The sequence below is a fragment of the Blennius ocellaris genome, assembly GCF_963422515.1.
Source record: "Blennius ocellaris genome assembly, chromosome: 15".
Taxonomy (NCBI): Eukaryota; Metazoa; Chordata; class Actinopteri; order Blenniiformes; family Blenniidae; genus Blennius; species Blennius ocellaris.
In genome coordinates this window covers 23,828,435-23,840,934 of record NC_137664.1, presented here as the reverse complement: position 1 = coordinate 23,840,934, position 12,500 = coordinate 23,828,435, and the positions used below count along the sequence as shown (strand labels likewise).

The window sequence follows — 12,500 nt, the reverse complement described above, 5'->3', positions numbered from 1 at the left end:
ACAGCTGACAACAATCGGGGGACAATCAGAAGAGGACATGGGAGCAATGAGACACACAGGCAACAGGACACATCAGAAGCAACACACACAAAACCATGAAACTGAAACCATGAAAATTAAACCATGAACCTATGAAACTCAAACCATGAAACTCAAACCATGAAACTTAAACCGTGAAGCCATGAGGACAGTGGAAACAAGTTCAAGGATGAAGAGAAACTTTTGAAACACACAAAATCAGCTGATGAATCGTCCGTCTTCAAGAATGTTTACAGCTGATTGTTTTCGTGGACCTTGTGTACCTGTGAGTGGATGAATGAATGAATGAATCCTCCAGGTGCGGATGTCTCTCTGTGAGCTGTTTGTTTGGACACTCAGCAGTTTCAGGACTTGTAACCTCTGTCTCCTTTCAGCACAGTGCAGCCAATGGAATTCTCTCCATAATCAAACGGACCGCCATACTGGGGCGACACAAGGTGCACCGACATCTCCTGCCCCATATTGAAACTCTCCAGCCTCCTGCAGCCCCCCCATCGCCCCTCCTTTACCCCAACCCCACCCCCCTGCTCCACCTGCCACACCTCTCCTTAATACCTTCATGTGGTCTGCTACTAACCCGGCTCAGACTCTCAGACTCAGAGTTTCTCAGAGTTTCTCCTGCCTTTCCTCGTGTTTCCAGCAGTTTGTGCCACCTCCCAGTAGCTGGATGACTCTACCGCCATCCAGTGGTCTGTGAGGGTCATTACACCATGAGCCTCATAGATCCCTACAGGCTTGTTCTCCTCCAAAGATACCACAGGTTCTAGATCAGAGCTGTGAGACCAGATGAGACTTTTATGCTAAAAAAAAAACTAACACATTTTTAGCTCATATTTATTAATTTTACAGTTTTATTTAAAGACTTTTCTCACTTCACTTCATTTTGTGGCACTTTTCAGCCATTGTAGGATTTTTAACCAATAAATCCTTTCTTTTCTTAGTTGTTTTTACCTTTTCAAGTATTAAATGTGTCAACTGAATTAAACTCTGGATTTTCACCAATAGACTTGTATAATTTCATGCAGATTTAATCTTGGTTCATGTAATTCTGGTTAATTTACCGATAGCAGACAACTTACAGCTTTTTTTCCAAAGCTGCACAGTGGTGCAGTGGTTAGCGCTCTGGCCTCACAGCAAGGTCACGGTTCTAATCCATTGGGGGTCATTCTGTGTGGAGTTTGTATGTTCTCCCTGTGTGTGTGTGTGGATTTCCTCCCACAGTCCAAACAACATGCAAGACCCCCAGCCCCCACTGTGTGGCTGCTACTGATATAGTATGATGGATAAAAATGAGGAATCCTTGACTGAATTCAATTTGACAGTCTCGCAAAGCTCTTATTTTGAAGTGTGAAACACAATTCTGCGTGGCGCTACAGAGCTCTACAGGTCCTTTGTTGGGAAAATCCAAAGATCAAGTTTGTTGCAAATCAGGAAGAAAACTGAGAAAAACATATCTTGTTTATTTTTACGACAATTTATTTTCACTTTCATGAGGATTTCAGAACTTGTGCAGCAGAAGTTCAGGAGTGTTCATGAGAATATCGAAGGTTCCTGAACAGCCGAACTAACAGGATGATGAGGACGATGGTATGAACCAAATACCACTGCTTATCTCAGCCTCTGGTTATCTCAGCCTCTGGTTACCTCAGCCTCTGGTTATCTCAGCCTCTGGTTACCTCAGCCTCTGGTTATCTCAGCCTCTGGTTACCTCAGCCTCTGGTGACCTCAGTCTCTGGTTACCTCAGTCTCTGGTGACCTCAGTCTCTGGTTACCTCAGTCTCTGGTTATCTCAGTCTCTGGTGACCTCAGTCTCTGGTTAACTCAGTCTCTGGTTATCTCAGTCTCTGGTGACCTCAGTCTCTGGTTAACTCAGTCTCTGGTTATCTTAGTCTCTGGTTATCTCAGTCTCTAGTGACCTCAGTCTCTGGTTACCTCAGTCTCTGGTTATCTCAGTCTCTGGTTATCTCAGTCTCTGGTGACCTCAGTCTCTGGTTACCTCAGTCTCTGGTTATCTCAGTCTCTGGTGACCTCAGTCTCTGGTTATCTCAGTCTCTGGTGACCTCAGTCTCTGGTTAACTCAGTCTCTGGTTATCTCAGTCTCTGGTGACCTCAGTCTCTGGTTACCTCAGTCTCTGGTTATCTCAGTCTCTGGTGACCTCAGTCTCTGGTTAACTCAGTCTCTGGTTATCTTAGTCTCTGGTTATCTCAGTCTCTGGTGACCTCAGTCTCTGGTGACCTCAGTCTCTGGTTATCTCAGTCTCTGGTTAAGTCAGTCTCTGGTTAACTCAGTCTCTGGTTATCTCAGTCACTACACACTGACTGCAGCTCTTCTCAGCGGAGGATGAAACAGGCCGGAGGAGGGTATTTCCTGGAGGATCTTTGGTCGCGAACAGCCTGATGGACTAACAGAATCTCTCTTCTGCTCTGAAGCTTTTTGAATTGATTGGCTGTAAATATTAAGGAGAGCTTGAGCTTGAGATTGAAATCAGCTGTCAGATTGATGGAGGTTCTCACAGTGAGGGAGGATGAGCTCACGCTCATTTATTCTACAACCTGCCTGAAAGGCGTCGCCCCACTTTGAGAGCTCGGCAGCACTCCGGGTCAAAGTTCGCTCATTCTTCAGTGAATGACTGTCAGCTTGCTCCTTCCTTCACAACGCACATCTTCCTCCCTGGACATCCCCTGCTGAAATGTTTTGGTAGATCTTCTCCACCGAGGTCTGTTCTGCCTGCAGGGGCCTCGACACGACAGCACCGACCACCTCAACCCGTACGAAACCAGAGTGCCCAACAGCCAGGCTCCCACCAAAGGTGAGGGACACTCATCACGTCCACACCAGAGCACCCGTCCCCAAAACACAGATTCAGATGATCTGTAGGCAAAAGTGATGAGAGAAAAGTAAAATACAAACAATGGCTCTGTTCTTAGAACTTCTCTGTCTTGTCTTGTCTTGTCTTGTCTTGTCTTGTCTTGTCTTGTCCTGCTCTGTTCTGTCAGGATGAGGGCTGAGAGGTTTTTGGTTCGGGGTCAGGGTTGTGCCCTTTGAATTACCTTTGAAACTTCTGAACTGTCAATGATAAAAACAAAAATAAATGAGATGATGATGATGATAATATTTCCTTTAATCCAACAGGAAGTTGAAGGTCCCTGTTTCTGTATACTTGATTGTGTTCTTGTATTTGTTGTGACCTTCATGTTTTGACAAGTTGGAATCCACCACGTCAGCACCACAACTTGTTGTTGACGGTTGTCCTGCTCCACCAGAAGCCATGCCGATGGACACCGAGGTGTACGAGAGTCCCTACGCCGACCCCGACGAGCTGAGGAGCTCCACCGTCAGCCGCAGCCAGCTCTTCCTGGAGGACGGCGAGCTGGGCTCCGGGAACTTCGGCACCGTCATCAGAGGCATCTACACAATGAGAAAGTACGACGCTTTGCATCACGGTCCAGCATGAGAACACCCGCGCCACTGCACTCGTTCACCTCATTGAGCTGGATGCACCTCGATTGGACCAACCAAGTCACCCAGCGTACCGGATTATATCTGACTGCTAAACTAGACTCTTGAGATTTCTTCTATGTGGTTTAGGTTCATTGTTGTCTTGTAACACACAGGTGAGCTTCTCACTGGAAGATTCATCAAACACAAGGAAATGTCTGTCAGGGTGTCAACATGTTCGCCTGTTGCATCAATCTGTTTTTCTTAGAGAAATGTACATGAGAAGAAACACGGTGGAGGACTGGGAGGTCTGTATTCATGCAGAGGGGGTCATTTCAGGGTAACTTTGTCTTCGTCTAGGAAGAACCAGTTCATTGTGAACGTTGATGAAACATCACACACACTTCTTCTGAAACACCCGTTCAGATCAGCAAAACGACACCTCACTTCGCTGTAGTGAAGACAAGACGATCACACACTCCTGATGTTTGCATGTTGTTGAGAAAAGACTATTTCCTGCACCACATCTGGAACATTGATAGATTTGACAGCTCATGTGAGCATAACTCTTCCTGTGTGTCAGGATCAAGAAGCAAGTCGCTGTGAAAATCCTGAAGAACGACGACAACAACCCGTCCGTGCGCGAGGAGATGCTACGAGAAGCCAGCGTCATGCAGCAGCTGGACAACCCCTACATCGTCAGGATGATCGGCATCTGCGAGGCGGAGAACCTCATGCTGGTGATGGAGCTGGCCGAGCTCGGACCGCTCCACAAGTTCCTGCAGAAAAACAAGTCAGTCCGAAAGAGCAGCAGCAGATCGAACAATCAATTTTTTAAATGCGACTTTGCAGACAGTTTGATTTTTCAAGGAGTTTCATGGGGCTCCAGGGTCAGATTTCTGTCTCTTGTGTATGACCAGCAGGGGGCGCTGCAGAAAGGCCCCCCATTTTACTAATTACTGATCAACAATGTAATCAATGACATCAAGTCAAAGCACTCAGTCGTCTGCTGTCCGCGACTTAACGACTGTTAAATCGTCCACCAGCAGACCTGCTGGTCGTTAACGTCGCTTCTGGTTTGTTCTGCTTTTTCTACGAGACGTTGCAGCGGAGAAAACAAGTGATTATTAACTCTCACTTCTCTTCTGATTCACCGTTTGAAAGGAGAAATGTGGTTGAAAAGCTTCAGGCTCAACTTTCTCTATGACAGTTATTTTTTAAATTCACACAAACAGAAACATGTGTCCAGGTTTGTTCATGTTTCTAAAAATGCTTATTTCCAGTGAATCGGACCCAAAACCCATGAACTTTCTAAAAGCGACGATTGAAGCTTCTGCATGTTTGTTTAGTGTTTTAATAAAAGTTTCTAGGGGGCTCTCTATTCACTGGGTGTTTAACAATACAATAGTTTCCACCACTAGGGGGCTCTCTCGGTGTAAAACAGGAAGGATTGTCGTAATGTCGTTCATAAACACTATTTATTTCCACAGTCAGAATAAAGAGTGAAGCTGAAGAGCCCAGCTCAGAACTTTACCACCAGCTGGGTGTTAAATATCATAAAGTACAAATATGAACACCTGGCTCCAGAAATACATGAGACTCTGCAGCAGCAATGGGGGAAAAAAAGGATTTATTGGAAAAATTCTAATGATCTTAAGAAGTTTGAATGAAATGAAAATGTTTAAACCTACAAAGTCTGGTCTCATTGAGGTCTAATGTCAGAAGTGTTGGTCGTAGGAGCACGACAATGAAGAACATCACGGAGCTGGTCCACCAGGTGTCCATGGGCATGAAGTACCTGGAGGAGCATAACTTCGTCCACAGGGACCTGGCGGCCCGGAACGTCCTGCTGGTCACGCAGCACTACGCCAAGATCAGCGACTTTGGCCTTTCCAAGGCCGTGGCTGAGGAGCAAAACTACTACAAGGTGGATAAATCCAACTCCTTCACACCTCCATGTTCATCTCCTGCATGAAGTCTTTGATACAGTGGTGACCGAGTCCCTCCAGCACACCAGGGACCACACCAGAGAGGTGTGGTGAGGCTCCTGGCTGGTGAGGCTCCTGCCTGGTGAGGCTCCTGGCTGGTGAGGCTCCAGGCTGGTGAGGCTCCTGGCTGGTGAGGTTCCTGGCTGGTGTGGCTCCTGCCTGGTGAGGCTCCAGGCTGGTGAGGTTCCTGGCTGGTGAGGCTCCTGGCTGGTGAGGCTCCTGGCTGGTGAGGTTCCTGGCTGGTGAGGTTCCAGGCTGGTGAGGTTCCAGGCTGGTGAGGCTCCTGCCTGGTGAGGCTCCAGGCTGGTGAGGTTCCTGCCTGGTGAGGCTCCAGGCTGGTGAGGTTCCTGGCTGGTGAGGCTCCTGGCTGGTGAGGCTCCTGGCTGGTGAGGTTCCTGGCTGGTGAGGTTCCAGGCTGGTGAGGTTCCTGGCTGGTGAGGCTCCTGGCTGGTGAGGCTCCAGGCTGGTGAGGCTACAGGCTGGTGAGGCTCATGGTTGGTGAGGTTCCTGGCTGGTGAGGCTCCTGGCTGGTGAGGCACCGACTCCTCTGGACTCAGATTTACATTGTAAGAAGTGAAAAGAGCTTCTTTTTTCATTCTTCATCCAACAGCATCAATTAGTAAAGCTTCATATCATCAGCATTCCTCTTTCACTCACACTGACACCAACACAAACATAAACAGCAACACAAACATAAACACAAACACAAACACAAACACTGGAACATGTTTGTCCTACAAAGAAAGTGTCTTTTGTAGAAATGACAGAGCATCTTCTTGTGTCCAAGCAATTCATATTTACTGTAAACAAACTAGAGTAGAGATGTGTGCAGCACTAATTCAATTTTGACCTTCATAAAAATTTCTGTTATTTTTCGAACTTTAAATTCTGGTGCTTTAATCAATTTTGATAAAGGTTGTCTATCAAAATGATAAAGAAATAATTTTATGCCAAAAGTTTAGTTATAAATACTTAAAAATAAATTCTGCTTACTCCTATCTTATTTGTTTTAAAAAACAAAAACTCCGTCTCAATGGAGATTATGAACGAAATTCAGTTCAGGCACGCCCCCTTGAGGTGAGGCAGGGTACCTGTGTGCCTCACTTGCTGAGTTTTCTCTGCGCTTTATTGTTACGATCAGCAGGAACAATTCTCTCACACATACATTAAACACAGGACACAGACTGCAGAGTCCTGCTGTGTAACAAATATCAGTGTAAAGTTCATATTGTTGATATGCTGAGGAACAGAAAGGTCATGTGACCCAGTTTGTATTGATCACAGTCAGACATGAGGCTCAACTCTCCACTGCCTCACCTCCCCTGACTGCACGTCACTGAACCAGACGTACCAGAGCTGCGAATTGATCAATGCTCGGCAAATAAAAAGCAGTTTTGGAGAGGATCAGAAGACAGGAAACAGCTCATTGTAAAGTCCACAAACCAAAGTGGCGTGGAGGCGCTGAGCTTCATCCATGTTTTCATTGTGACAGCATGAAGTCGTCTCAGTGTGTCCACCGTCTCTCTGACGCCGAGCGTGAACCCGATCGGTCGCTCCGGTCGCTCTGAGCTGACGGCGTGTTGTGGTCTGTCCTGCAGGCCAAGGCCCACGGGAAGTGGCCGGTGAAATGGTACGCTCCTGAGTGCATCAACTACTTCAAGTTCTCCTCCAGGAGCGACGTGTGGAGCTTCGGTGTGCTCATGTGGGAGGCCTTCTCCTACGGACAGAAGCCCTACAAGGTGAGGTTGGGGAGGGCAAGGTGGGGTTCCTCCTGGGGGGAGTGAGGGGCGGGGCCCTGACAGGGGACGGGACTTAGACCCAGGGAGGGGAGGGGGGGGGGGCAAGCTGAACTATATGATGACCATCGGGATCTCTACTGTGTGTGTGTGTGTGTGTGTGTGTGTGTGTGTGTGTGTGTGTGTGTGTGTGTGTGTGTGTGTGTGTGTGTGTGTGTGTGTGTGTGTGTGTGTGTGTGTGTGTGTGTGTGTGTGTGTGTGTGTGTGTGTGTGTGTGTGTGTGTTTCAGGGGATGAAAGGGAACGAGGTGTTGCAGATGATTGAGAGTGGCCAGCGGATGGACTTGCCGGCCAACTGTCCACCAGAGATGTACGAGCTGATGAGAAGCTGCTGGACGTACCGGTGAGACTCTCGTCCCTCATTCTTCAGATCATCTCACTGACTCTTCAGATCGTCTCACTGACTCTTCATGACATCTCACTGACTCTTCAGATTGTCTCACTGACTCTTCATGACATCTCACTGACTCTTCAGATCGTCTCACTGACTCTTCATGACATCTCACTGACTCTTCAGATCGTCTCACTGACTCTTCAGATCGTCTCACTGACTCTTCATGACATCTCACTGACTCTTCAGATTGTCTCACTGACTCTTCAGATCGTCTCACTGACTCTTCATGACATCTCACTGACTCTTCAGATCGTCTCACTAAGTGTCCTCAGCGTTTCAGATCGTCTCACTGACTCTTCAGATCGTCTCACTGACTCTTCATGTCGTCTCACTAACTCTTCAGATCGTCTCACTGACTCTTCATGTCATCTCACTGACTCTTCAGATCGTCTCACTGACTCTTCATGTCGTGTCACTGACTCTTCAGATTGTTTCACTGACTCTCCATGTCGTCTCACTGACTCTTCATGTCATCTCACTGACTCTTCAGATTGTTTCACTGACTCTCCATGTCGTCTCACTGACTCTTCATGTCGTCTCACTGTCTCTTCATGTCGTCTCACTGACTCTTCATGACATCTCACTGACTCTTCAGATCGTCTCACTAAGTGTCCTCAGCGTTTCAGATCGTCTCACTGACTCTTCAGATTGTTTCACTAACTCTTCATGTCGTCTCACTGACTCTTCAGATCGTCTCACTGACTCTTCATGTCATCTCACTGACTCTTCAGATCGTCTCACTGACTCTTCATGTCGTGTCACTGACTCTTCAGATTGTTTCACTGACTCTCCATGTCGTCTCACTGACTCTTCATGTCATCTCACTGACTCTTCAGATTGTTTCACTGACTCTCCATGTCGTCTCACTGACTCTTCATGTCGTCTCACTGTCTCTTCATGTCGTCTCACTGACACTTCATGTCGTCTCACTGACTCTTCAGATTGTTTCACTGACTCTCCATGTCGTCTCACTGACTCTTCATGTCATCTCACTGACTCTTCAGATTGTTTCACTGACTCTCCATGTCGTCTCACTGACTCTTCATGTCGTCTCACTGTCTCTTCATGTCGTCTCACTGACACTTCATGTCGTCTCACTGACTCTTCAGATCGTCTCACTGACTCTTCATGTCGTCTCACTGACTCTTCATGTCGTCTCACTGACTCTCCATGTCGTCTCACTGACCCTTCAGATCGTCTCACTGACTCTTCATGTCGTCTCACTGACTCTCCATGTCGTCTCACTGACTCTTCATGTCGTCTGACTGACACTTCATGTCGTCTCACTGACTCTCCATGTCGTCTCACTGACTCTTCAGATCGTCTCACTGACTCTTCATGTCGTCTCACTGACTCTTCATGTCGTCTGACTGACACTTCATGTCGTCTCACTGACTCTTCATGTCGTCTCACTGACTCTTCAGATTGTCTCACTGACTGTCCTCAGCCTTCATATCGTCTCGTGAGCCTCGGGGCTCGTTGGTGACTGTTTGTGGTGGTCTTCCCTCCAGGGCAGAAGAACGGCCGGCCTTCACGGTGGTGGAGCCGCGGCTACGAGAATATTACTACGACATCTCGCACTGATTCTCCAGCTCATGTTTCAAACTCCTGCTTGACGACAAGAACCCACTGAGCTGGAGGTGGTGACGTCATCATCACTGAGAGGCTCCGCCTCCCTTTGAACACAAGTATGCAATAATAAGAAACAGAAGAAGAATGGCTTTTATTTTATTACCGATATTGTCTTTATTTTATCACCTATATTCTCTAAAAGTTACAACTTCAGCTAAACGCATGAAAATTAAGATAATTCACTTATCTGCTGCATGACCTCATTCTGATCCCGACCAACCAGAGTCCAGTCCTCATTCTGATCCCGACCAACCAGAGTCCAGTCCTCATTCTGATCCCAACCAACCAGAGTCCAGTCCTCATTCTGACCCCGACCAACCAGAGTCCAGTCCTCATTCTGACCCCGACCAACCAGAGTCCAGTCCTCATTCTGATCCCGACCAACCAGAGTCCAGTCCTCATTCTTCTGAAACGTTTAGAGTTTATGAAGCAAACATTGAGTATTAAATGGTTAAAGTTATGTTAAGTTTGGTGTTCAGGTCGGGGTTAACCTCTTGATCTCTTGACCCCTTGACCTCCGGCTGTCCTTCACATTCACACACCAGAGGAGACGAGTTCATCTTCAACACAGAAACTTTTACAAGTTCTCGTTTCTGAACGGACCCACTAGTGTCAGACCTACAAACCCTGACCCCGACCCCGACCCCGACCCTGACCCTGATCCTGATCCTGAACCCTGATCCTGATCGAGACGCTGACTCTGACCCTGACCCTAACCCTTACCCTGACCCTGACCCCAGCTTCTTGTCTGGTTCCAATCTGATCCCGGTCTGGTTCCAGCCTGGTTCTGGTCTGGTTCTGGTCAGGTTCCGGTCCAGCTGGAGAAAGAAAAATGGACTCGGACTGAGACTCTGTTCTAGTTCGATTCTAGTCCTGGTGTAAATAGCTCTACCCTGAACCTGCATTTATATTGACTCTGAGTTCTACAGTCAAATCAACAACCTTCATTCAGCTTCACAGCCAATATAGAGATTTTAAATAGAATTGTAAATAAATGCAGGCATCCTGCCATCAGGATCTGCCTACCAGACCTGTAGACCTGAATCATTGTCTTCCCACCTGAATAAAAAACCTTGATGTGTTTCGTCTGTGTTCTTCAATGAGTCCGAGGTCCAGGAGGTGGATTCCAGACCTGGTTCATCCAGAATGACTCGAGTGTTTCAGAAGATTCATAAAACCCTCAAGAGGGCCAGAGGACACCTTGAGGGAGACTCTGAGACCCAGACAGACCCCCTGCAGGGTTGAGGACGGTCCTGGTGTCCTGATGAAGACGTTTACGAAGGAAGGAAGGAAGATCTTTGACATTCTCAACTTTGGACAATGTCTATCATGTAAACCTCTGTGGTGAGAGAAGGAGGTGAAGGGAGTGATGGAGGTGGAGGTGAAAGGTGAAGGGAGTGATGGAGGTGAAGGAGATGAAGGGAGTGATGGAGGTGAAGGGAGTGAAGGAGGTGAAAGAGGTTAAAGAGGTGAAGGGAGTGAAGGAGGTTTAAGACGGTGAAGGAGATCAAGAGGGTGAAGGAGATGAAGGGGTGAAGGAGATTAAGAGGGTGAAGGAGGTGAAGGAGATTAAGAGGGTGAAGGAGATCAAGGAGGTGAAGGAGATTAAGAGGGTGAAGGAGATCAAGAGGGTGAAGGAGGTGAAGGAGATTAAGAGGGTGAAGGAGATCAAGGAGGTGAAGGAGATTAAGAGGGTGAAGGAGATCAAGGAGGTGAAGGAGATTAAGAGGGTGAAGGAGATCAAGGAGGTGAAGGAGATTAAGAGGGTGAAGGAGATCAAGGAGGTGAAGGAGATTAAGAGGGTGAAGGAGATCAAGGAGGTGAAGGAGATTAAGAGGGTGAAGGAGATCAAGAGGGTCTTGATCTGATCTCATCAATTTACACTGAAGAAACTCTTGACGGAGAAAGAAACTGAAATGTTTTGTTTTTGAAAATAATGAGAAACTCGAACGTTTGGCTTCAATATAAATGTTTCTCATGCTGTCATTTTTATGTTGAAGTCTGGTTTTCATTGTTCCAGCGGTCATTGTTTGGTTTGTATATTTAGGTTCATTCTATAACTTCAAGTTCAATAGAAGAGCTGTTCCTTGATGTGATGAGCGGTTGGGCCAGCAGGTGGCAGCAGAATCAACATTGTGAAAACCAGCAGGAAGGCCAGAGAACAAATATACTCGTGAACTCCTGAGGGTTGGAAGTGACAGTTGGATCGTTTTTCTGCAACAAACAAAATGAGAATGAAAACCATGATGAAAAGAAAGACATTAATTAAAAGACTCGTCAGGTTGTGTTAATGGAGCGCACATCATTGTTACTTGTATAACCATAAATATAAAAACATGCTCAGATTACATTTTGAATAAAAAATACTTCCATCAAGAAGAGTTCTGATTTTCATGTCATGGATCAGCGGTTGTTGATCATATTTTCATTAATGATTGATTTTCTGTAATTTGGAGATTCTAATAAGAACCGACACATCAGTGGAACGTCTTCATGATGAGACGGAACAAGGTTCTATGAATTCCTCTTGTCTTTCTATCATCTCCATCCAGCCTGACCTCCGACCTCTGACCTCTTGTTGCCCCAGAGGCCTGAAGCTCACTGCGGATCTCCTCCGGTTCTCAACACTGGAGAGGTTTGGAGTGAAAACCCAGCAGATGAACATTCAACTATTTCTATTTTGTACTTCTGAGTCAACTTCTGACACGTAGACCTGCTGCTGAGCGGAGCTACGATCCAGGTGTAATCTGAGATAATCTGAGTTATTCACATCTCCTGCCATTGGTTATAATGTTATTCAAATACAATTCATAATCCAGTCATCACTTTCATAATCCAGTCATCACACTTCATAATCTGGTCATCACACTTCATAATCTAGTCATCTCACTTCATAATCTAGTCATCTCACTTCATAATCTAGTCATCTCACTTCATAATCTGGTCATCACACTTCATAATCTAGTCATCTCACTTCATAATCTAGTCATCTCACTTCATAATCCAGTCATCTCACTTCATAATCTGGTCATCACACTTCATAATCTGGTCATCACACTTCATAATCCACTCATCTCACTTCATAATCTGGTCATCACACTTCATAATCTGGTCATCACACTTCATAATCCACTCATTTCACTTCATAATCTGGTCATCACACTTCATAATCTGGTCATCACACTTCATAATCCAGTCGTCAAAATTCAGAAT

The 12,500-nt window shown here is 46.4% G+C and overlaps 1 protein-coding gene across 2 annotated transcripts in view; it reads left to right on the top strand.

Annotated features, from left to right (window-relative positions):
- syk (spleen tyrosine kinase) overlaps positions 1 to 10,220 on the top strand; it is a gene marked incomplete at its 5' end in the record, with an annotated part of 17,725 nt that extends 7,505 nt beyond the window's left edge. The window contains 8 exons of one of the 2 annotated variants that reach the window (XM_080510383.1): positions 414 to 476; positions 2,774 to 2,849; positions 3,304 to 3,463; positions 4,062 to 4,271; positions 5,216 to 5,405; positions 7,065 to 7,205; positions 7,492 to 7,604; positions 9,167 to 10,220. In XM_080510383.1, coding sequence (XP_080366509.1) covers positions 414 to 476; positions 2,774 to 2,849; positions 3,304 to 3,463; positions 4,062 to 4,271; positions 5,216 to 5,405; positions 7,065 to 7,205; positions 7,492 to 7,604; positions 9,167 to 9,239 — 1,026 coding nt within the window. In that variant the 3' untranslated portion in view covers positions 9,240 to 10,220. Of the gene's footprint in view, positions 1 to 413; positions 477 to 2,773; positions 2,850 to 3,264; positions 3,464 to 4,061; positions 4,272 to 5,215; positions 5,406 to 7,064; positions 7,206 to 7,491; positions 7,605 to 9,166 lie in introns of both variants that reach the window. The other variant, XM_080510384.1, reaches the window with a different exon arrangement.
- Between the last annotated feature and the right edge of the window lie 2,280 nt (positions 10,221 to 12,500).